The following is a 26,045-nucleotide window of genomic DNA, read 5'->3' as shown; positions in this document are numbered from 1 at the left end:
TTGGGCTTGATCTTAGTGGTCTTTTCCAACTACAACGACTCTATTCTATGATTCTATCACTGCAGTGTTTTATGTGTGGCTGCTGTGGGAAAGGCGTTTGATGCCTCTTGGGTTTCACGAGTGGGTTTGGCCCAAGAAAAGCCCTTATGCTTTTGTGCAAGGTGTTACTTGTGCAGAGGCAGCTGCCAGTGAGAGGAAGGACCAGCGGCTTAATAAATTTGGACCCAGTAGATGTTCAAAACCAGAGCCAAGAAAGCAGCTGGTCACACAATCATTTCCTGGTTTGTAGTACACAGATATAACTTTGGCGTTGCCTGTGACCAATTTAATCTGTTCTGCTTATGAGGCAAGGATTGTTGGATCTAAAGAATGTTGATTAGGTATTTTTACATGGAAGTATGTTGCTGAAGCAAACACTGGAAGGTGTGCTATCAACAAAGGCGTTTAGGCTCAACTTTTGTGCTGAGAGTTTCAGGTAATCTGCCTTCTGCTGCCAGTGTTGGCAAGTTTCTGACTGGGTCTCGAATGGGCGTTGCACGGATAGGAAATGGCTTTGGGCAGAGTCTCAGCTTATGTGGCTGTCCGGGATGTGGGTTACATTACCTGTGTATTTTAAAAATATATGGACAGTGAAGCAATGTTTTCCGTTACGTGGTAGATAAATGTGCCTGTCTCCAGTGAAACCGAAATGTCTGAATCAGACAAATAATGGAGCAGCTCATTTTCCTTCAAAATCAATAGATTTGTTGTCTTTAGGATGGGTAAGGGAAGGACTGAGTCCCGCTGCCTGGGTCTGTGATGGAGAGCAGTAGTTAGCTGTGGCTGAAAGTCTGTTTACCTCAATGATGAAACAATTTTGTCTGTAGGCGTGTAGATGTACAAGACAGCTTTTACATGAATAGGCTTAAATTACTCCAGTTTATCACTTGGAGAAATGCAAATTGCGATCAGCAAAGTTAACAGTGGTAAAACAGAGCCATTTGCAGGCAGTTGGAGTATGGAAATCTTCAAATTGTAAAGATAACAAAAGGTAAAACTAGAAAAAATATGAAAGGATGTATAAACTCAGCCTTGTTAAGTAATTTCCAAAGTGTTTTCAGTTAAAATATTGATCTACTCTAATGAAAATTTATTCTCTGCTGTTGAGCAAGCAGCAGAGAAATGAAAAACAGTATCTCTCATTAGCAACAATCCATAAAATATGCATGTACATGCAACTATGGCAGGAATATTTTTCTTTGTAAAGTAGAGCCATTATTTGTTTTGTCTGCTATACAATATGTGCCTATCCTATCAGCTAAGCAAATAGAGGTTGTTTTGCATTAAAATGCAAAATTATGTAATTATTATGATCTGGACTTCCTTTGGAACAAGTGCTGCTTCTTATTCTACCAGTTTTAAAGATAGTGCAAGAAAAACAGCTAAGCAAATGCACAGGCAGGTCCTGTGCTTTCTGAACGGTGCAGGTGATCTTAAGCCAAGGGTGCAACTTGCTGCAGCCATCTGCTGTGGAAGGGATTAATCCAGAGAAGATTTTAATAGGCGCTGGAGCTAAATAAAAAAAGAATTATCATTTATCGGTGTCTGCAGGTAGGAGAAACCTCCTGCTTTAATTACTGAGTTCACCGAATTGATGAGCACAGCTAACCAAACAAAAAATAAGTCGTGCTTTGAGATCCAGAATACTGAATCTGGACCTGTTTGCTAAGGGTTAAGGTCTCACCAGCCAGCTGCATGGTTCCCAGACCCTGAGGTGAGCATCTCCAGCTGCAGCTGGAAAGGGCTCTTTAGGCAGCAGTGGTTGGTTGTCACGAATGTCATCTGAGCTGTGTCTGCAGTCACATCCTGGGTCTGTTCAGGCACTTACAAATTGAAGGAGAAGAAAATTAACTTCAAACGAGCAGCACGCCCATTTCTCATGCTCAAATCTCTCCAGGTGTTCGGCAAGCTGTAAATAAGGGAAAACTGAGGAAGGATATGATAGTGGATAAAAGATCCCAACTTGATGGTCTCCTAATAAAACCTGAAGTTCGTGTATGTGTATCTGTGTATACACCACACTAAAACAGAATCATGGAATAGTTTGGGTTGGATGGGACCTTAAAGATTAACCAGTTCCACCCCCCTTGCGATGGGCAGGGACACCTCCTGCTGGATCGGGTTGCTCAGAGCCTCATCCAACCTGGCCTTGAACATCTCCAGGGATGGGGCAGCCATTGCTTCTTTGGGCAACCTGGGCCAGGGCCTCACCACTCTCATGGTGAAGAAATTCCTCCTTACGTCCAGTCTAAATCTGCCCCTCTCCAGTTGCAAAGTAGCTTCAGTTTGATAACATTGCAGCTTTTATAAATGCAGCGGCTTGTATTTCATACAGTGACACTCCTGAAGAGCTGGGAGAGACTGAGCCAATGTGCTAATGAATATGTAAATAAAAGGAAATATGACATACATGACAAAAGGCAAAGGCAGCTGAGGAAGAGACTGAGGTCTGAGGTCTCTCCTTTTTGCCACCGTGGTTAATTTATAGGGTGTCAGAGAAAGGAAGAAAAATGTTTACAGGAGCTGACGTGAAAGAAAACCCTGAAAGGAAGCAAATAATGCCCCAAAAAATCTTTGTGTGAGGTGGAAACTATTGAGCTGGAAATGATCCATTTGCGCAGAAGAGCGGTTAGTGTCCTTAGGTCTTGGGCTACAGGTCCATGGAATGCCCACTGCGGGCTTTCTGCCAGGAAGGGAGGAGAGACAAACAGAGATGTTTCTGGAAGCAAATCTTTGAATATGGGTTTTATCTTTTAAAATGGATATTATGGTGAAACACCATGGAAAATAGCTCTTTGTTGGCCAGTGATAGACAAAATGACCTATTAAGTCTGTCTTGTGATTATTTTCTGTAGTAAGGCTCCAAGAAATGCCCAGGACTGCTCTGTTGCATCGAGGCTGTTCCACTGCAGGAACAATTTCTACCGTTTTTAGAGCGTGTTTACTGGAAATTTGTTGGTCTGGTGTCATTTTAACTGCTCCCTTGGCTAGATCTAAAGATTCAGGAGGTTTTTTTTGAGAAGTTTCAAAATATTTCCCTTGGGAAAGGAAGAGAAAGCAGATGAAAGGACAAACCCAGAGGGAACCATCAGACACTCTTCAGAGGCAGAGATTAACGCTGGTTCTGGAATGGAGAACGGAAGGAAGAAATACAGAGTCCCTTTGGAAGTGACAAATTTTTCTTAATTTCTTTTTGAAGTTTTCTCAGCATAGGAAATGGAATCAAATCTACAATAATCTGGCTTATTTTTAACATAGAAATGTCTGTCCTGTGGGACCAAAGCTCATGAAATGATTGTTGGAAAATTTTGTTCTAGCAGGACAAGCTGAAGAAGATGAATCATTATTAATGACTGTTCACTAAATAGTATTTCGTTTAAGAATATTTTGAAAAGATAATATTAAGCCCCTAATTTTGAGTCTGCTTATACAAAGAATGTCTGTAAAAGCCAAAGAACTCTGAGTTTTGAGCTGTAATTCTACAGATTTTATTTAAAGCTATCATGGAGCTGTACAGCAACTTTTCCATAAGTGAGAACTTATTCTTTAATTATTTGGTTTTAGAATACTAACAGAAATTCCAATAAGTGTTTTGGAAAACTGTTTTCTTAAGAAGTATACAGCAAATACCCACAAATCTAATCAGTCGTATCAAAATTTGAAGTGCTTGGGGACGTGGTTTAAGGGAGTGTTAGGAATGGTTGGACTCGATGATCCAGTGGGTCCTTTCCAACCTGGTGATTCTATGATTCTATGAAAATGTTTTTGCAAAGAGCAGGACTTTGCTCAGCTGTATCTTTCCTGCCTCTGTAGAAATCATGGGAACAGCCACATTGTGCGAGTGTGAATAAAACCAAGCATGAGAGTAATCCAACACGCTGACTTCACTCATCGGCCTCACTGCTTCCATGAGGTTGCATAGATTTTTTTTTTTCCCCTCTCTGCTGAATGATATTATAGCATATAAAGATGAGATGGCCAGATTTTGCATTTGTATTTTATACTTATATTTCACATTGACTGTGGTTCTAAATACCTTTAAAGTGCCTTAATAGGAAATGTCAGTGAAAATCTGGGCATGTTTAACTGGTTGCAGAGCAGAGAGGCTCCGAACTGGAGTTGCTAATATCCTGCATCACGCACACTACATGGGTTTCTGTGGGGAAATGAAACAACTGTCAAGGTCCTGTGAAAGCGGCTCATTGCCCTGGCAGCCCGCAGGGGAAGGAGTCAGGGCTTGCGTGCATTTTATAAAGGGTTTTAGGTAACTGACAGTTAACCAAAGGTAAGCAGAAAGAAATTTCCTGTGTGACAGATGGATTAGTGATGAGTGTCCCTAACCTGGCTCCCTCCTAAATGGATTTCCTCTCCTTTTTGGAACTGTTCATTTCCCATCCCTCATTTCAAGGAATTTTTTTCCCATTTTTTTTTCTCTCTTTACAGCTCCTTCTGCATTCCTTGATTTGTTGACATCCATTCTCTTTCACAGGAAATGGCTTTTCCCCCTTATTTCACATTGTCTTGTTTTTTTTTCCTGTAGAAGACAACCTTTTCAATGTCCTTTCTTCTAACAGGAGCTATAATTTGTAGACTCTTCACGTTCCCTTTGTGTGGAGAAGTCGTCTCCTTCAGGCCTCTCCTGGACGCAGTCGTTTCTTCCGCATAAACGTGGTGATCCTCTCTTCCTGCCCCCCGCTATTACAAAGCCTCTTACCTTTATTCTCTTGCTGTGCAAGGGACCTTGAGTATAGTATTCAAGCATGTATTTTTCATTGTTCAAGACCCGCAACTGCCGACTGTGAAACTCCTGAGAGAAGATGAGGAGAGTGGCTCCTCCTGACTTCAGCAATATTTCTAAGTGATTTCTAAGTGTAGAAATAATGAACCACTGTTAATTAACTATTATCACTCACTTGTGTGTGTCCTCCCTTAATAATGTTCATGTACATGTACGGAATTAATTCATCATTGAAAAAGATAGCTTTATTCTGGTCTGTTCTTTCATTGAGCCAATCTGTTCTCAATTCATGCATTTTCTCTATGAAGAGCAACTCCATTTCCTTGCACATTTCTCGGGATTTTTTTTTTTTTTACTTTCAGCAGGAATTGCTATATTGTCCTTGATCTCAGTAACCTAAGACATTTTTGCAGGGCACAAATTATGCTGTTTGATAGTAAGGGGAGAGTTAGCTTTTATGTCAAGCAACTTTTGGGTGTAGATGGGAATTTCTTGTCAGATGAAACCTGCATCAGGTCCTTAAAGTTCAGAGAATCTCAATTTGACACACACTAAGCATCTGTATAGATTTGGGCATTACCTACACTGCTGGGGAAATGGTCTTGACTGGTAAAAACATGCATCAGAAAAGAGGCGAGATTGCAGTAACGCAGAATGCAATCTATATCTAGTATTTTTCTTCCTTGTGGGGAGAGTAAGCTGTTGAATAAAATTCACAGAAGTATTTTTTCATCGCTTATCTGTTTCCCCAAGAAACCCTCCCAAGTGTAGGCTGGATTCAGTCCAGACTCAGCAACTGTGGATATCATTTGAATTTCTCCTAGGATTAAAGTGACCTTTCGTGTCTTTGTGGCAAGCTTTTTGGTTAGCACACAGAAAGAGTTTCCCTCACTGTTTACCCTCAGTGTAATGTCGTTGTCTAATATGCTTAAGCACGTCTGCTCTCTCGCTTACATTTGCACAGGTTTCTTTAAAGCTAGTACTTTGAAAGGTGTAATTCTTCAAGCTGCTTCAATATTTAGATAAGAAATATCTGGTGTTGCCTTTTGGAGCAATGTATCTGCTGTCTACCCTTCTGTTCTCACTGCAAATTTCAGCGTTGTGAATGAGGGGGTGCTAATTGGCAGTCCGGTAAGAAATGTCAGCTATTGCTTTACTCTTACGGCTTCTATTTGGCTTTCAAGAGGTTGAAAACAGTTACATAGAGCAGTTCTGTTGATGGTTGCTTTTTTCTCTATTGCTCTTGAAATCCAGTCTGTCCTATTCATCCTGTTAACAGAGCAAAGGTAACAACTGTAATAAATACTGCCCTGTCTTCTCTTTCAGATAAAATTGAAGATGAATTAGAAATGACTACAGTGTGCCATAGACCTGAAGGACTGGAACAGCTTGAAGCACAAACCAATTTCACTAAAAGAGAACTTCAAGTGCTTTACAGAGGATTTAAAAATGTAAGACCAATACTGCAATGAACAGTCTAGTATGTGTGCTCCCACCAGCCTCAACAGCTCAGCTGCATTTTGCATCATTCCCCTGCTAAACATTAGTGAGTTTGTGCTAGATCTCCCCTACCACAGCAAAATGAGCACAATTTGTCTCTCCATCTAATATTTATGACCCCATAATCTGCCTGAAAGAGCATTTGAGTGAATATCCAGTACATCATTTTTTCATTGAATTTATTCACCAAATTTCAGTAAGCATGCTACAATTTCCTCAACTCTGCCAGCACTTCAGAATAACCTGAAAATGTTTTCACGGTTACTTATTTAGTTCTTGTTGTCAGTTCCTCATGCTCAAATACGAGCAATTCTGCTTCTTTGTGATTAGCTGCCCAGGATGTTTTTTTTATCTTTAGCTGGAGAAATCTTGCTCTTGTAGTAGGGTGTTACTGGTGTGTTAGGACTATAAGGTGCTGTATAAGTAAGGAATAAGGCTGGAGTGGCAGGAGCCAAAAAGAAATTGAAACTAAACAGGTATCAAGACTGACGAGACAATAGAGAGGCTATAGACTTAGGCAAAAGCAGACAATGTGCCAGTTGACGTGACTGCGTGCACAGGACAGCACCGTGCTCGTCTTTGCGAGCCACCATTCCAGCGGCATTATCCCTGCGAGCAGGGTGTCTGCAGCTCCTGGAGCCTCAGCCCTAAGTCGTCTTGAAGACTCATCATAATAAATAGTAACAGATAGGAAATTTGGAGGCTACACAGCCCAGATGTTTTATGGACCTTTAAGAATGAATACTCATTACACAGTAGCCTGAGGGTCTGGATTTAGTTGCCAAAGTGGCTGGTGCCAGCTGATGTTTTGATGATGATTAATAGATCAGGATTGGACTATCTCAATAAACACAGTGTGGTTTTTAAGTTGCATTGCAGGACAGCTCCAGCGTTTCATCTGCTGTCAGTGAAATGCTGACATTTCCTGGAAAGAGGTCAAGTCTATCGGGTGAAATCTTCCCTAAAGCAAGCTGGGCTACCGTGAATACAGGCAGTGTTGAGGGAAACCTGCTTGACATGGGAAGGGTCTTTTTTTTTGACAGACTCTGGAAAATTGATTTAATCACATCTCTGATGTATACTTAATTTCTCTGAGGTGTCTTGTGGTTTCATCCTTCGTCTCATCCCACACCTAAGCAGTCTGAGCTCAGCTTTCTGTGTTTCAGTTTGGTATATGTGTTCTATCCGTGCAGCCTTTGCTATACATAGGAGGTCATTTGACATGCGGAGTTTTCTTAACCACTGAAGACTGATATTCTGAAACCTCTTCACGCTTTTGGTGTTCAGAAAGGTTTCTTATGGCTTTTGAGACAGAGCTTGACAAGTTAACGTACAGCATGATATGACATGACTGCCTACAGTGGGAGACTGAACTCGAAGAGGTCTTAACCCGCTGGGTGTTCTGCTAGGATCTCTGAAATGCTTTCTGTATTGCTATATTTGGTGGGAATCCTGCATGAGAGAGCCCTGCTCTATGCTGAGAGGAGTATCTGGCTCTGCCAGCAGCTACAATGCGAAAGAGTGGCAGCCTTGCAATGCTCTTGGTAGGTCTGATATTTACCTCTTGCCCCTCCCCATTTTGCTATGACTTTGCAGTGCAGAGTCATTACCTTTTAGGGCAAGAGTAACGATAGACAAGTGCATTTAACTTGTGACCTAAACCCTTTCTTAGACCTCACTGAAGGACTCGGTATTAATTAGTAGTGCTGGCAAGATCTTTCTTTGTATCAGGTTGTTAGGACAAAGCAGTCTGTTTTGCTCCAGCTGTTCTGCACATGATATGCATGAAGCTTTAATATCTAAGGTTTAAATTGAAAGGAAAGGGCAGCTTTAGCGTTTGTAGCCTGTAAATCATGGTTTCAATGGGATGAGTAATTATGCACAGCAGGCAAACTGACTCAGCTGTTACCATATTTCCTATTGTACCAAACCATCTGCGTTTTGGGGTGGTGTTACAGTGCCATCTGGAGATTCAAAATCCCTGTGGGAATACAGTCATTTTTTCCCTCTCTGGTTTGTATGTACAGCTTGCTCTCAGCGATTGCACAGGTCCTGTTTAATCATAAGGCAACACCTGGATTATCACAGAGCCGTAGTGCTGGCTTTGGCTGGGGTAGATTTTTCTTCACAGTCACTCGTATAGGGCTGTGTTTCGGATTTGTGCTGGAAATGGTATTGGTAATTCAGGGATGTTTTCATTACTTCCAAGCAGTGCTTTCATGGAGTCAAGGTTTTCTCTGCTTCTCACACCACCCCACCAGCGAGTGGGCTGAGGGTGCAAAAGAAGGTTGGAGAGGACACAGCTGGGACGGCTGAGCCCAACTGACCAAAGAGGTGTCCCACACCATGTGATAATATGCTCAGCATATAAGCCTAGGGAAAGAAGGGAAGGGAGGATGTTCAGAGTGATGGTGTTTGTCTTCCCAAGTCATTGTCACGTGTGATGGAGCCCTGCTTTCTTAGAGGTGGCTGAGCACCTGCCTGCTCATGGGAAGCAGTGAATTAATTCTTTGTTTTGTTTTGCTTGCTAGCACGGCTTTTGCTTTCCCTGTTAAACTGTCTTTATCTCACCACATGAGCTTTCCTCAATTTTACTCTTCCAATGCTCTTTGCCATCGCAGCAGAGGGGAGTGAGCGGCAGCTGCGTGGGACTCAGTCGCTGGCTACAGTAAAGCCAGGGGCGCCCATTTACAGGCATTTAGAGTGGATGTGGAGGGAACGAGGTCCTGCTCAGCGGGGCTGTGGGCACAGGAGCTGAAGGCTGGATGCTCATGAACATGGATAGTGTTTGGCCAAAGGCAGTTCAGTGCAGCCTGGGGCAGCCTTCAGACTAGTGCTCCAGCTGACCAAGGTTCTAGTTTTCCATACTTCCATTCCTGATCTTCCTTGTCTCTGAAATCTGTTTTCTCACTTCCTCCAAACTTTCCCAGTCTCTTCCCCAGTGGGTTAGTGGGCCAGGTCTGGTGTTTCTGTACCAGATTGTTGGAGGTTTCCACCAAATTTCCAATCCTTTGCCACTCCAGAGAAGCAAAGCACGCTAACCCAGCCAGCATCCTTGCTGCCTGGCCAGATGTCCTTTCTCTCTTTGCTTTCAGCCTTCTTTTTAAGTTTGGAAGGATGCTGTTCTTCAACATCTTTTGATTCCAGGACCAAATGTCCACTTTAACTTTGCAGTTATCTCTGTCCCCAAGGTGCAATTCTGCATTATGTGGAATAGTCTGTTCGATGCCTCGGAGTAAGGTGCTGTTGAGCTGGAGAACGATTAACGCAAAGCGTTTGGCCTGATTGCTTTGGCTCTAGTTCCACAAAAGCAAGGTAATGGAGACAGCAAAAACCAGCAAAAACTCCAGTAGATCTTGTCTTCAACTAGCTTAACAAAATAAAATGAAATACTTTCTGTCTATGGCACATCAGGCAAGAGAATTGTTTGAGTTGAAAGGCATGGGAACAAACTGGCTATGAATAGGCATAACCTGTAATTAGAAGACAGTTTTTACTCCTCAGAGGAGTGAAATTTGGGGAACAGTTACAGAATGGGAGGGAAGAGAATGAGAAACTATTTTTAAGAATAAAATTGGTAAATTGATGATTAATGAAGTGACCAACAATGACAGAGGTTCAAGCTCAGCAATTCCATACCTCTCATTTAGATCGTGTTTCTAATGTCTCACATTTTTCAGAACTGAGTGCATGGATTTAAAAGGACTGGGATTTTTATAGGTTTTTTTTTTTTTGCTTAATTCAGGGGGTTCTGTGCTGTTGGGGGAAATGGTTGTTAGCTGCAAGAGATAATTTCCTAGTAATAAATCAGAAAGTTGATAGTCCAAATAACTGAGAGGCTGTTGGAGATATTCTTACCTTGCTTTAGTGTGAGTGTTTTGGTACAGAATTGCATGATAAGATGTAATCATCTGTAACAAATCAGGTTTGAGAAGCTGAAGCAAGCTGCACAAGTAAGGTAGAAATGTTCTGATGCTTTAATAATCCCCAGTATCTTCAGACCAGGAGAACCTAGTAAGAGTGACGAAACACGTGGAAAGTGTGAATGCTTAGAGATGCAAATTTGAATTGTGGATCCTAAAGGAGAATGTTAGGCTCTGTCTGTGGTCGGCTAACTTAATACCTTAGTTTAGCAGTCTGTGATTCTTGAGTACTCCTTTTCATCTTCTGGCCAAGTCAGCTGAGAAGGGTCTGATGGGCAGGTTGTACTTAGCCCCACTTCAGTTTGGCTGCTGATCCCTGCTTGGCTGCATTGCACATCCTCAAAAGCAATCAATGAAGTGAATTTCTTATTCCAGCAGAAGAACAGCAAGTGCATCTTCTATCTGATTTTCTGTTTGTTTTGGGGTTATTTTGTTCTTTTAGAGCTTTTTCTTTTTTTTTTTTTGTTAATGTGGATTCAGCTCCTTTGTGGTTTATTATTTTAGAAGAAGTCTGAGAGGGGAGATCGATGTCCATGATGCCTGCTCTTAATGCCCACGCTCAGTAGTTAGCAGTTTGCAAAGGAGAGGTTGCTTACAAAAAGTCTTCTCATTGGGCACTTTAAAAGAATTCATAGGTTAAAGACATGAGTGGTGTTTAGCTGGAATCTGCCCCTCTGCCATTGAAGGAAGGCCTTACAAATATTATGGTGAAGGACAATGCCTTTTCGTAGTGCCAAGAAATATTTATTGAATGAGTCTTTGTCTTCAGTGGAATTTAAGCTGATGCTGAGCTCACCTGCTCGTTTTCACAAGAGAGTTTTCTTTTGAGTCAGCTGTAGTACCTTGTGCTGCAGCACTAATGAGGCCTCTGGAGCATTATTCGACTCCTGTAAAAACAAAATTGTGATCAATTAAGTGCAAATGAATTGGTACGAGCATATGTGTCAGAAAGCAATCCAGTTATAAAGAGCTAAACAGGCTGATCAATGGCAACGCTGCCTCTCCCCAACAGTCCTGCAGGCTTGATGCAAACTTTCATTTGGCTTCCAGATGGAGCATCGGAAGCAATAAGGATTATGTGGAAATTCAGAAAATTTAATCAGGTGCAGTGGCCAAAACAGCTGCAGGAGACTTTGCTTCTGTGAGGAGAGTGTCTGCAGCAGCAGCTGCTGCTCCTCTGTGCCTGCCCTTGGCCAACCTCAGCTACATTCTTAGGGTTCGTGGTGGTGGGGTGGGGCTCTTGGTAAACATGGGATGTTAATATAGCATTGTGGAAAGTATAGAGAAAATAACTATCAGTCCCTGCATTCAGAAACTATCTTTATATATGTGAAGGGATGGCTCTTGGTGAAGATAATAGTTGTATTTATCAGGATGAGAGAAAGAAATACACTTAAACTTAGTGTGTTTGGCCAGCAGGACTGTGCTGGAAGGGATGGTTAAGGGCTGTGCTTGGCTTGGTTTGAAAAAAGAAGGACAATTTGGTCAAATACTGGGAAGTTCTTCACATGTCAGTTCAGGAGCATCAGCACTCCAGTGATTAGGGAGAAAATTTCTACCCAAGAATGGCTGTTGATAGGATGCTTGGTCCTATCAATGGCTAAAAGTTGCCATAAATAAATAACAGATATATTTAACATACATTAAATTACAAGCTTTAGGAAACATGACATTTGGGAGAATACTTTTATGGTAGCTATTAATTATTATTCTTATTATGATGTGTGGCTTATTAGAATTGGCTTGAACAGATTAAATAAATAACCACTTGCATCATGACAAAGAAACCAAGCAACTGGAATTTTGTTAAGAGCTTTGGAATGCTTTGAGGAGACTCATCTAACTGGGAATTTTGCTATAAAAAATTAGAAAGTATTGTTAGATTTGTCTGTAAATGAAAAATCCAGGTCTGGTCCTGCAGCCCCTGGCTTTAGATAGTCCACTTAGGCTTTTCATCCCCCTGCTGTGGAGCAAGACTTGAACACTGGTGCTGGAGAAGGAGTGACTCCAGTGAGGTCAAGACCACAACCACAGTGCTGGGTTTGGGTTTTATCTGGGGCACATACAGAAACAGTGGAAGGACAGTTGTCAGGACACGAAGACATAGAGTAAAAGATAACTTCAGGGCTTTTCAAGCAAGAAATTATCATTCATTTAGCTGAAATCTGTTCCAAATCTCTTATGGTTTTCTACCCAAACAGAGGTTTTCTGCATTGGAGGAAGGAACTCAAATCTAATCATTCTAATTTCTGTAGCAAACAGGTATGTGATTAAGGAACTGCCTCTGATGCCACCTGATGTACTCTTCCTTACTATCTTTATGTGAGTTGCACAGGATAAAGCAATTTTTTTTTCAAGTTTGTTCTGTCTTTTTTCCGAGGTTACTGAATGCACGTCAGCAGCAGGTGATGCTGGAAGATCAGAGGCTTGAAAAAAATGCTCTTTTTCCTTTATAGGCTTTTCATGGTGGAAGGACTTCTTGTCAAAGTCCTTTTTGTTCTTAAAAGGCATCTAAAGAACTCATCGATAAATAAGTCATAGATGTGAATCTTCTCCAGCTTTTTGTGTCACCAATTCAAAGGGATTTTCTTAGACTTCCTAAGTTTATTCATCTCAAGTTCAACAACCTGTAACGTTACCAGAATAAGCATTTGTCTGTCTTGGATCTGCGGAGGGGGGTGTAACACAGTGAGCGGATGCACCTGTGGCAGCTCCAGGCTGCTAGGAGTGAGTAACTACTAGGTCTGACACAAATAAAACCCAGAGACTGTGCATCTGTAACTTTTTATTTGAGAAATTAAGAAAGTCAACTATGATCTCCTTCAAAATAGTTCCCTTCAGGACTGACGTACATCTGCATACAAGCAATTCTACAGGTTATTTTCTGAAAGGTTATTGAGAGTCTCTATCGCTTTTGCTTTCAAATTTTCTATTGATGAAAAACGAGATCCTTTGGGCACTGACTTGTCTCTGGAAGAGGGAGCCAGGTCTGGTGAGCAGAGTGGGTGCTCAAGCACAGCGATGTTGTTAGGAGCTAAAAGCTGCTTCGTGGACAAAGCATTGTAAGCTGGTGCACACCATTTTCTGACTGAGGGTAAGAAAACATCTCTATTTGAACACATGTCTACTTATACTGAGTAAAGCTTATTTCACTGTGAAGGTTAGAATGTGTTCTGTAACAATCTCTTTGTCTTTCCCCTCCCGCTCTATATAGCTTGGTTCCCTGGCTTCTGCCCTGCTTTGCAAACCTACCTAGGGCCATGACACATCCTCTTAAGCCTTCTCTTTAATGAAGTACAAGAAAGACTTCGAGCCCAGCTCCTCATACCTGCCACATCTTCCTGGTCATGGGTGCTGCCGAGGCTGTGCCAGCGCGCCCAGGGTGCACCTCCTACCCCGGACTGCCATAGCGGCTTGGATTGTGCTCGACTGCGGCAGAGCACGTGTGAACCCTTCAGGCAGGGATCCTCGTTCCCCTTCTTGAATGCAATCTCTTGGAGCTAGTTAGTAGGTCAGGAAGTTCAGGGCAGAAAATCTGCCACTGCCTTCCAAAGTGTCTGCCCTTACTCCAGGCAACCAAAAGTGAAATGAAAAGCTTTAAGTTCTAGTACTAGAGCTGAAAAATGAGGTTGCCTGCTTACAAAATCTGTATGGGCACAGTCAGGCTTCTCAGAAGTTTACAGAACGCCGAGTGGATAAAAGATTAGATGATTTTTAACCTGATCTTTTCTTTTTTAAAAGATCCAATCTTTTTCAGCCTAATTCTCATCCTATTTGTAAGGACTTACGGGATATAGGAGGTACCGTTAGCCTCCACGGAGATGGTGTCAGGTATCTGGCTGCAGTCTTCTGCTGAGGATCAATGAATTCGTATGTGTGGAGGCATCAGACAGGAAAGTGTTATCTGGCACTAATGTCACTGGTAATTATTAGATGAAAGCTTCGTATGACAGAAGGCATGAACAGCCTTTCTAGGTCATCCTTTAAAACAGAGATTAAACACTGCTGAAAATGCTGTTAGAAGTGTTGATAATGGTAAACCGAGTCTACGAGATGCCTAAGATGAAATTGCAGTCTGAATTATTTTAATTTCTTCAGCTGCACAGTCTGTGCAACCCGAGAACTGTGAGAACAGGAATGCGATTTGTTTAATTGCTCTCTTCGGGCTTGTAGTATTTCACAAATGAACCTTTACAGAGCTGGGGTTTTCCTTGACTATTTTTTCCCTTTTTTTGTTTTCCAACAGGAATGTCCTAGTGGGGTTGTTAATGAAGAGACATTCAAACAGATCTATGCACAGTTTTTCCCTCACGGAGGTAAGTGGAGCACTTTGCGTCTGTCAGGTGTATCGAAGCATGGCTTAACATTGCTTGCTGCCAGCTGGCTGCTAAACTGCTTCAGATCAGCTGTGCTAGGAATGGGAATCAAGCTTAAGCTTTGCAGAATCTTAAGCAGAAACACAAACATCAAGGTAATAAAAATAAGTCGGGCCCTTTGAATAGTTATTTCACTAGAAAATAGATGAACCTACATTAAAGATTGCTTTCAGCTCTTTACTCCCCAAGTCTGAAATACAAACTGGGGATTGATGTGGTTTTTTGTACTGACTTTCTGGATGGCAGAAAGTGGAATCCTTCCCTTCCATGTGTCGTTACTTCCCTGCTGTGCAAGTAGTACCTAGCACAAGGGTCCCCAACATCGTTTTGGCCTGCAATTTAGTCAAAATCTCCCTAAAGTTCTTAAAGCAGTTCTTAGTTGATGTGCAAACTCCAAACTACCTGAAATGATCATTTTTTATATTTGTGTGGTTAAGTAGGGTCATGTCATGTATTGGAATATTAAAATATTGTATTAAACCTCTCAAATAATGTATGTCCTGCCTTTTAAAAGCATCAAGAATCTATCTGGTCTTAGAACCGTAGAATTGTTAAAGCTGGAAAAGACCTCCAAGATCATCAAGTCCAACCATCAATGCAGTTCTTCTAACCGGATATGTTCTGTGGCGGTACTGTTCTTAAATTGAAAGAAACTACTCATCAGTTGAAGTGGCTTTTTAGTAATAGATTCAGGATTGAGGCTTTGCAAATATATTCCGCGCTGTAGTAGCTGCAGAATACACTCACTGTGGAATGGTGACTGAAAGTTCTGCAAGAGTGTAGGTGTGTGTGTGCAGATAGCTTAAGAGGGTCATTAACAAGTGTTTTTTCAACCAAATGTGAATATAAAACACATTATGCTTATGTTTTACGATGCACATGACCTCAAAGGTTACATTAAATCTCTGTATGGACTTGGTGATTTCCTGTTGCGGTTGCTTTTTGTGGTTGTGTTATAAAGAGCAGCCAGTCAATTTATTTTTTTAACACAGAAGTGTTTATAATCTTAATGTTTCTGGATGTGTTTTGTGTTTCTAACATCAATACCAGTATGTCCATAGAACTCTGGTTACCCCAAGTAACTGCACTAACTCCTCTAAGTGACACACCTTGGGTGACTTCCCATGTGTGAAAAACAATCAGGCACTGAAACTTCATTTTTTTTGTGGAGAGATAACTTCTTTCTGTTTTACTGAGGTTGACAAATACTTACCTTTTCTTTTTCTCTTTTTTTTTTGGCCCATACCCTTGAAACAGAATTTTGCCTTGGTTAATGATGATGGTAGTATGGATGTGCTTAATAATAATCCGTCTTACAGCAGATATGATTTTGTAGTTTACACTGTTTCACTTGATTTGCAAACAGCTTGTATAACCTTAGCGTCATAAATTGTGGGATTTCAGATTCCTCGGAAATTTTTTCACTTTTATGACTCTGTACACATAAACTTGTACATCCCAGAAGTAGTAAATTAGCTTTGAACTATAAAAACTTTGTGCAGTGTCATCCCAGGCTTGTGATATTTTGTTACATAGGGCTCCTGTCCGTGATGGGTTTTCATTTTTGCTTATCTGTCATCAAATGACACTTGTTATCTAATATTTCTTAATGTACCTCATATCCTATTGAAATAAGACCTCTAGTTTAACATTTTTAATTCCTTGTTTAGTTTAATTAACTTTCAGTGGGACTGTCCTGTAAGTAACTCTATGATTTGCTTCTGGAGTTCTTATTTCAGAATCGTGCCTAAAATGTAGCAGGTAATTTTTTCCCTACGGTTCAGTGTATTCTAATCTTATGGATGACAGTAACTTAAGTATTTGATTTTTCTTCATGCTCCTTACATTTTGTGGATTTGAATTATTTGAAAATATTGAATCCTTTCATAGAGATCAGAGTAAAGAAAAATTGGTGAGTTCCACCTGAGTGGTTGCATAGCACAGGGCACCAGGATTCACCTGAATGCATGTACAATGCTTCAAGTTTGGTTTATATACAGAAGAAAATAAGGTTATGAATGCTGTTTAGAGCCATGAGTGTGTAATAAACTGTTGTACCAATCAGTGCCCTTTGTGTTTTTCAGATGCTAGCATGTATGCACATTATCTCTTTAACGCGTTTGACACTGCACAAAACGGCTCAGTGAAGTTTGAGGTAATTGTTTTGCATCTTCCTTCAATGCCTCTTTCTCAGTTTTCTGGTTTTAAGCTTTTATTCTTCATTGCAAACTAGTGAGACTTGTCGGTTTGTAAGTTAGACTTCCGTTTAAAATCGGTTGATATTTTAAAACCTGGTTGACTGTAGTTTATGCAGATGGGGTTGTGTTTTTCCAGTCTCTAAAGAAACATGCATTGTGTTATTCAAGACCACAGGGAGAAAGTGCAGAGGTTTGTATAGCAGAGAGGAGAGATCGAGGACAGTCTCATCCAGTGATTTGCACAGACAATTTGGGTGGCAAAGAAAAGCCAGTACATTGTCCGTTATCTTCAGTCATTGCTCACTGTAGGGTTACATTTCTATGTCCCCAGAACATGGAGCTTTTTTTAGCTTACTCAATATATTGAACAAGTATCTCGGGTACTTCATTCCTAGGGAAACCAAATCCACCCTTTAACTGAAAGGCTTGTTGCTTTGGCTACAAAGAGCCATGCTTCAAGCTCACACACATAGTTAGAGTGCAGCAAATGGATATGTTGGGTCACAGGCCAGTGGAGGATGGACTTCATGATTTTGAAGAGTTTTCTGTGATTAAAAAAACTAGAAATCATACGCAGTCTCCTCCCCTTGCCATCACATGGCTAAGAACTCCAGTAATTTCCAGGTGAGACTAAGAAATTAGTTCATTTATCAAATGTATAATGGGAACATTACCATATGTGTGTGTGTGTGTGTGTGTGTAGCAACGGCTGCAGTGGGAATCTTACATTTGGCAGCTACTCAGTAGTTAGAGACTTCCAGAAACTTAAACCCTGAGACACAGCAAAATGCTTAGATAAGTCTTTATTTTTTTAAAAAAAAAAAAAGTGCTGAGCTTTCTTTCCTGGCCAACCTGTCTCTTTCATGGTTGTCAAACATAAGCATTTTGCCCCCTTTTTAGTACACTTCAGCAAATTCAGATTCCTCCGAGCCTTGAGGGAAAGGAGCACAGGTTTCTAAGGAGTGATGCACTGCCCCATGCAGCGCTAATGGAGATAACACGGGGAGGACTAAGAACGTTAAACAAGGTGTCAGGAACAGTATGGCTATCTTAGCTTGAAGCTCTGCTACTGCTAATGAATTCCTGTAGTGAGGCTACTTACAATGTCTGAGCCACCGTGCAGTATAAAAAATAAAGGTATTGGAAGAAATAATGTAGCTGTAAACAAAAAATACAATTAAAATGCTGTGTCACAGACTGAGTAATTAGCGGTGGGAATCACATCTGGTCAAGCCTGACAGGTTTTGTCAGAACAAAATCTGAGGCTCCCCTTGTTAGAGGAGTTTGGGATCTTTTTGTCTACCTCAAGGTGGACACAGGGAAAATGCTGTATCTTCCTCCTTCACTAGGATTGTAGCCTGGATAGTGAGAAACCTTCAGCTTCACTGCTGCTGTTGGAGTCCGGCTGTGTTTAACCAGGCGGCAGCTGCCTGAGTGACTCCTCTTTGCAGCAACCATTTCTAGGCAGGAAATTGCCATTGGAGCTTCTAGCAGTGCTCTTAAAAACCAGTCATATACTTTGCCGTGCTTACATCCATGCAGTCTTTAGAGCATGATAAACTTGCACGGGTAGCAAAGAAGGTGTCCTAGCTTCTGGCATTGAGGGTACCGTGCTGTTCCCGGCAAATCTGAGAAGACAGAACAGCCACTGCGCTGTCACCATCAGGATCCACGTCTGCGTGACTTGGACTGGATTTGCTGTTGAGCCCCTGCTATTTCACATCCCTCACCCAAGGACTTTGGAGGATTTAAGACTGAAGCACCTCTTAGGTCTTGCTAAGCTGCCTCACCTGTATCATAAGCTTGGCTTTTATGGCGACTGCAGTTGAGTACTTGAGGATTTTTCTGATTTTTGTGATTACCTCATACGTATTTATTAGTGTGATAGCGCTCATCTTAGGGGATGCTTTGTCCATGGAGGCCAGTCAGAGAGGACACATTTCTGGAAGAGGAAGTCAGGAGAGATAGATAACCATATGGTCTATCCTAAGGAGACAAGTCTTTTGACAGCTTGATATAAAGAAGGTGACTTAGACAAAAATTCACATTTCTCTCTCTGCCTTGAACCAGGATTTCGTGATGGCATTGTCCATCCTGTTGCGGGGAACTGTTCATGAAAAGCTAAGATGGACGTTTAATCTGTATGACATAAATAAGGATGGCTATATAAACAAGGAGGTAAGGCTGTTTCTGATCAACGTGGTTGATTTCTGAAGAGAGATGACTGGTTTCTGTTGCAGAGCACAATTAATTTTGCATGCAGCGACTTAAATGCAAATCAGTCTGGACTTGAGCATTTATTTGTCTAAATAAAGTGCACAGTGATCTTATATTGCGTGATGTTGTAGACATATTTTTCTATGTTGTAGTGCCTTTAGTGGATTGCTGTAGCCAGGAGCAAAATCCTAGTTACAGCTGCGAGCAACATAACCTTTGCAAAGGGGAGGGTGATGGTGACAATAGCTGCTCAGTGACTGAGATACGGGGCTTTCTGGCTGTACTGAAAGGAATGGTGTGGGCTCACCAGCCCCCAGCACCACTTCCACATCCTGCATATCATCATCTTATCTGATACTGCTTGTTCCCTTTGTTGGAAGCCTTGATTTTGAGCATAGTAACCTGAATATTTTGTAAATAGATTTTGGTTTATCTTTTCAAAATTCCTGTGCGTACCTGGCGGGTTTGTGGTTGCTGCTATGGGTCATGGGGTCCTGTGGCAGTTTGGGCAAGGTGTGGAGAGGGGCTCAGTTCCCAGGGACTGCAGTGAAGGTCCCTGGCCCCAGAGGAGGTTCTGGGACAAGGTCAGGACCAAGCACACTGCTTGTAGCCCAGCACCATCCCCAGCAGCTGCCGTGTCAGAGAACACATCCTGCACCCTGCCTGGCCAGAGGAGGCAAGAGAGCACTTCAGGCACCTCCGACACCGCTGTGGCAAAGTCATGGCAGTCAGAAATCAGCACTCGGTGTTTATAGATGAACTTGTCCATGATACATCACTCTTTGTGTACATGTATAGCATTCTCCGTGCTATGCTGTAATAGGAGAAGGGTGAAGAAAAGGGTAGTAAAAGAAAGAAATGTGCTAACATTTCTATTAATTTTCCCTTTTGTGTTTTTGTTGGCATGCCACTGCTGCAGGAAATGATGGATATTGTAAAGGCAATTTATGATATGATGGGAAAGTACACGTATCCAGTGCTCAAAGAAGATGCTCCAAGGCAGCATGTAGAAGTATTCTTCCAGGTATTTGATTTTTTATGTGTTTTTCTTAACACTTGAGCTATGCACAGGTATACATTATTGTAAGGTTTAGCCCCAAGTTCAATCCTATGCCCCACTATCTATTCCAAAATAAACCCTAGCAACCATTCAGCCTAACGCTACATTGTCTGCTTATTTCCTGACTCCAAGGCATCCCGTTTGTCTCTTATGCCGACCCTTTGCACTGGGATGCAGCCATTCTGTGCTTCTGCTCTCAACTGCCTATAAAGAAAGGCAGGACTATGGGTGCTGGTTGGTGAGACAGTGAATAAATAAATGATGTAGTAAGGGCAGAGGTTGCTGTGCATGTCAAGAAGGGAATAGTTGGAAATGACCTCAAAACTGCTCCAAATTCAAGAGTAAACAAGTCCGGCAGATTTATCCATTGGCACTGAGTCTGTAATGTAAGTTCGTAAAGTGCCCCGGGTTTATTCAGGTTGCTTTAGATAAGATATTATGACTGCAGTGCTACCTATGGACACTTTTTTTTTCTTTTGCAGAAAATGGATAAAAACAAAGACGGTGTTGTAACTTTAGATGAGTTTATTGAATCGTGTCAGGAGGTAAGGAAAAAATTATGACTGCAATGTAAGATTTAGTTCATGCCATAGCATTTGCTTTCCCTTCAGAAAAATCTATTCACACCAAGGTGCTGGTCAGAATCCCAGGTTTCCTTTGCTCTTTGAAAAAGCCATCTTCAAGACCGAGCTTCTGGTGGTGCTCTGAAGTCTGCGACTGAAGAGCAGAGTAGGGTCAGACAAGTCATGAGAAGGCCTCCGCATTTCCAGTGTAGGTGGCCAGTGCTTTTATTGTCTGAAGAGAAGTGCAGGTTCTGTAGACCAGCAGATAACTCTAGAGAATCCTCATAATGCCCTTAACCTTCCTTAAGGGTTGTTTTGGTTTTTAAGAGGCTGATACTGTCTCTGTCTGCTGCCCCTGGGCGTCATCAGCAGGTGCCACATTGCTGGAAGTGCCCAGAGCCAAAGGTTAGTAAAAATCTTGTAGTTACAGCACTGATTTATAAAACCAGTTGATGTTTTCATGGTAAAACGTTAAAAGCAAATGCTTTCATCATAGCAATGATTTATTTTTTTCTTTTTCTGTTTTGGAAATAAGTCCCCTCTTGCAAATTCCATACATTGGGTTGGCTTTAACAAATATTTGCTGGTATTTATAGGACAGGCACCTGCATCAACATGCAACTGGTCAGCGTGGGTTGTCTTAGACAGTAATTAAACGTGTAGACATTTGCTCAGAGGTATCTTTAATATCGGTACAAGAATGGCCTCTGCATTTTAGAAGGTTTACATTTGTACAAATAATTGCACGCCAGCTCTCCTGTGTATTTTAATTTCCAGGGAAAGATCTTTTCTGCTCTGCAGTCAGACAGCTCTCCTGTGCCTGAGCAATGGGAAGACACTCACTGTGGAGGGCTAGGCTGGCTCGCCGCTTATTCTGTGTTAAATCTGGCCCTGGCAACATCCAGACCACTTCTCAGTCAGGGACTTTGGGTGGCAAAATCCATGTTAGCAGATGCAGAATACAAAGCTAATTTTTCCAGTTGGTCCCTCCTGATTGTTTAGCTTATTTTTGTCCTCGTTTTTAATTTGATCATTTGTGTTGTGTATTATTCTTCACGTTCATCATTTGCCTTCAGGCTGGATGCATGTGTATGAATAGTACTCTCAGTATTGAAGTTGCTTTGCTTTGCCTTTCAACTGTTAGTTTGTTTAATGCTCAGCTCTAGTTTGGGTTTGGTTCCTCCTGTTGGCGTGCTTGCACTGGGGGCTGTGCAGGCTATGCTGTCACATATGGATTCCTGGAGGACAGGAGCGAGCCCTGCAATGCTAAGATGGGGTTTTTTTCATTACTAAAACCAAAACAAAGAGCACTATAGTGCTTACCTCAGACATTTCAGAGGAAATGGCTCACAGGCAGTGAGCATCTCGCATTGCTTTGGAGAGGAAGATTGGTTTCCCCACACAAGATGATAGCATGTACTGGTACCCACCAAACCGTGTCAGAAGTGAGCCTCAAAATAAGATAAAGGAATGAGATGCCATAGATTTCTGAAGTTGTTCAATGTGGAAAATTGTTTTCATATCGCAGGCAAATGGTTATTCTAATTTTTGGAATAACTGAATTCCTGGGGGGGAGGGGTGGGAATCATCATTATGTTTTTAAATATTACTCTGGTTATTACCTTGAAGTACAATTTTGAGACTTCATATGAAACAATATGGGATTTCCGTTCTGTGTCTCCAACTTTCTCATTTGGATCTAGGAAGCTTGGGGAGGCTGAGATTGTGTATTGTTTGGGTTTGAGCTGGCTGTATTTTGGGGGTGAAGTGGTCCTGCTCGCAGCTTGCCTATCAGGTCAAAGCCTACAGTTTCACTGGGAGTTCTGAAGCATATTAGCTAAGGGCATGTTTGCCTGTTCAGGATCAATGAAATGCAGTCGGGCACTGGAGCCTGAGGGTTCCGTGCAGTCACCTCAATGCTGGTGTCTGGTTTTCTTCAGTGAAGCACAGCCCATGCTGAGCGTCAAGCTTACGAGAAGATCCTGTGCTTGCATGCCTCAAATCAACTAAGGTGCCAAAATAAGAGATGACTGCTTTGCTGAATCAGGATCTGATTACTGAATTGATTCCAGCTGATCGAGGATGAAAAGCGTTATCAAAGCATGGCTGTTGCCTGCAGTGGCAGCCGCAGAGCCCCTCCTGAGCCGTGCAAAGTTACGAGTCGGGCTTGTCAGTGCTGGTTTTATGAAACTGTCTTCTCGTTGCTTTCAGGATGACAATATCATGCGATCCTTACAGCTCTTTGAGAACGTGATGTAACCACATCTGGCGAGTGCTGGAGGAGTCAGACTTTCTGTGTAACAAAGACCTCCTTTCTGGGTGAAAGCTTTTTACAATTCAGTCGTGTTCAGTGTGTGACGATTTTGTACGACATCTCCAACCAAATGGCAACCGAATGCAATCGATCCCAACTCTTCTCCCCAAGAGACGCCAGTGGAACTTTGATTCGTTTTGGAAGCATGTGAATATTTTAATAAAACCTGACAAGAGAGAACTGCTGCTCGAAGTTCCATGAGTAATATATAGCGTTGTTTGCTAGGCACAAGTACTGCTTTTAATCTAGCAAGCTTGATTAAATATGATAGCACATGTTGATAGCTTACTCAGCCATCTATTGCAAGTGAAAAGCTCAGCCCATGCTGCCATATGGCCAAATGTTTTATGAATGCCTTGCCATTAATCTGCTTTGACAAAGTCGAGTCTACCAGGGTGATCCTGTAAAAACTGAACCGTAAACGTACCTTGGACAGTAAGCAGGCAGCCCGTGTAGTCAATATCCCTATTTCTGCAGAGATCCCGCTTTTCCTCTCACATACACTGGTGCCACCACAGTGTTTGGCGGAGTGTTTCCTGAATACAAACGACAGGATCTTCCTGCCAGGGTAAGCCAGAAAGGAGCAAAACATGTTGCATATGTAGATTTTCAAACTACTGAACAAATCCTGTTCAACAATGGTAAGTTCCTGCAAGACCAGGCAGGTTTATAAGGGCTGGTACAGGGAGATGAATACCTGCCCTGGTCCCAGCCACCTTCCACACGTGGTGGGGCACCAAGTGATTCTCCAGTGCGCATCTCAGCAGCACGGCAGTCCTTCCTGTGTAGTTTGGCACACACATCCAAGATGCATCAGTTGAACATTTGTCTTTTTACTGGAAGTTACAGCAAAGTCTTGCCCACTTTAGAGTCTCAGAATGAGCTGCCAGACCCATACGTCCCTTTGGCTAATACAATATTTTCTATAGCAAAACCTTTTCTCTTACAAGGCAGTTGCGTGACTTGTACAAGTCCCATTTCCTTACTCAAGCCAGACAGTGCATCGGTTCGGGTTTCGGTTTTGCCTTTTTTTAATTAGTAAAACAGAAAAAAACACATAATGAATTTACACTGAGGTTGGGGTTTGCCCAGTAGGTAACTTGTCAGAGCCTGCTTTGCAGAGGACTCTTAAGAGAGTTAACGTATCAGGGTGCCATTGCAGTCTTCGGGCAGCTGAGAGATGAGAAGTCAAGGGAAGGAAGGCAGAGCAAACTTTTCCAGCTGCTTGAACTACACAGAAGGAGAGTCCCTGCCATAGTGCAGCATCCCTCCCATCCAGTAAGCATATATTTTTATTATATTAGATACTATATTAAAAAAACCCCATATGTTAGCAGTGAAGATATATTTTAAAAATGACATAAGTGGAAGCTTTTTGTAATACAGAATATATAGAATGCCTCATTTCTGTAGCCCTATATTTTATAAAAAATTAATGGATTGAAGTATTCCTGAATATAGAAGTAGGTCTGATCAGTACTAGTGTAATGCTATGCTTATTCCCTAAGATGGGACATTTTCCCCTTCTATTGTGCTCCTTTGAATGTTTCTATGTAGTCTTAACTATTTCTTTAAGTCGCCCGCTTGACATCAAAAGTGCTGTTCAAGTGAGGGAAGTTACATGTATGCAGGAGTGACACCCTAGTCTATCCTGTTTATTGCCTGTCATAGAAATACTATTAATTAATTCGTTAATATAATTTTCTATGGTATTAATTAGAGCATAGCAACTCCAATAATGTGCTGTGATTCGCCAAAGTGATGCAATGATGTGAGAGTAGCCTCGTCCTCCAGTTGTCAGGTATTGTCTATTTTGTTTTTATTTAATAAGCACCTGGTAAAGGCATCAGTCAGAGATGAAATAATGCACGATATTTACACTGTTCCTTCTTGATTCTTCTTGCAGTGTCACTTTAGCAAATGATAAAATTTCATATAATCAATAACCTACTTTTTCCCCTCACACCAAAAGAGCATCTGTTTGTTTTCAGTCTAAGCATTAACTTCAGCTGAGGGAAAAGTGGTCAAGGTAATAAAACCCAAGCATTTGCATTGGGCTGGCAGAGTGCCTTTCTCTAATGGTGTTGCTCCAAATGTGCTCATGAGATGGCACAGAGAGCCTGGAACGTTAGCAACATTTGAGTGTGCCCCTTTCAGAAGAAAATGTTATTAGTTGAGTGATACCACAGTCTCTGAAGTGAGTTTCTGGAGTTACTGTGATTAATTTGGCTTCTGCTCTGTTTTCTGTCTCCCCCGTAGCAGAAGAGCTCTACAGGTGGCACAGGGCTGTGTCATAGGGGCTGTAACTGCTTTCTGTTGAGTGTCACCTTGGTTTGGCAACACGCTTCAAGCATTTGGATGTTACTCTCAGTACATGCATTGCTGGAACCAGGCTGCCGTTAGTGACCCTGCGGTTTTGGCATCTTATCTGATTCGCAATGTCACTTTTCAGCTCTCAGTAATTTTGGGGGGGATGTTAGATGCTGAAAGCTGCACTGGTCCAGATTCTGCTCTTTTGTGGCATAACTAGCTTTGATTTCAGTCTTGCAGGCATCCAGACCCATCCTGCACGTACCTGTTGTTCAGCTCTGGGTTGTTACCTCTCTGCTCCGCTTCAAGGCCATCGTAGCTGAGATAGAAAGCCCGGCAAAGTGACACATAACAGCTGTATTTTCACTTAGCTCCAACAGTGAATTCTGTCTGTGGCAGTCATTGCATTTACAAAACCATTTCTGATCCCGTGTTTGTCCCCGATCCCGCTGATATCAGCCAGAGACTGGTGTATGCATCAGTGCATGGAGGGCCTCTGGGTTCTCTGCGGCCAGCTTATGTGTGTACGGCATGTGTGCTCCAACCAACAGCTGAGAGATCCAGTGACTGTGAGGGAATCTTACTCTGCATGGAAATGTCTTTCAGGTTGTTTTTTACGTTTTATGTGAATGTTTCTTTGTAAACTTGCAAAGCCTCCCATCGCTCATAAACGGGGCTTGCAATATTTATGGCAAATACTTACTCTTACGGCTTTCTCAATAAAACATAGTATGCTACTCTAACCTGACGCCGTCACAAATCCTGCTGCTGGCGTGGGGAAGGTAGTTCCCTTGCTGGCTTCTGAGT

The 26,045-nt window shown here is 41.9% G+C and overlaps 1 protein-coding gene across 9 annotated transcripts in view; it reads left to right on the top strand.

Moving 5' to 3' along the window:
• The window catches only part of KCNIP1 (potassium voltage-gated channel interacting protein 1), a 406,302-nt gene extending 382,338 nt beyond the window's left edge, over window positions 1–23,964 (top strand). For all 9 annotated transcript variants that reach the window (XM_054079816.1, XM_054079821.1, XM_009568072.2 and 6 more), the window contains 7 exons: window positions 6,104–6,228; window positions 14,447–14,516; window positions 16,661–16,731; window positions 18,845–18,952; window positions 19,911–20,015; window positions 20,534–20,596; window positions 22,826–23,964. In XM_054079816.1, coding sequence (XP_053935791.1) covers window positions 6,104–6,228; window positions 14,447–14,516; window positions 16,661–16,731; window positions 18,845–18,952; window positions 19,911–20,015; window positions 20,534–20,596; window positions 22,826–22,873 — 590 coding nt within the window. In that variant the 3' untranslated portion in view covers window positions 22,874–23,964. The remainder of the gene's footprint in view (window positions 1–6,103; window positions 6,229–14,446; window positions 14,517–16,660; window positions 16,732–18,844; window positions 18,953–19,910; window positions 20,016–20,533; window positions 20,597–22,825) is intronic.
• Window positions 23,965–26,045: the final 2,081 nt, after the last annotated feature.

The sequence above is a fragment of the Cuculus canorus genome, chromosome 14 (assembly GCF_017976375.1).
Source record: "Cuculus canorus isolate bCucCan1 chromosome 14, bCucCan1.pri, whole genome shotgun sequence".
Lineage (NCBI taxonomy): Eukaryota > Metazoa > Chordata > Aves > Cuculiformes > Cuculidae > Cuculus > Cuculus canorus.
Note: the sequence above shows the minus strand (reverse complement) of the source record. Positions and strands in the feature narration are given on the sequence as shown.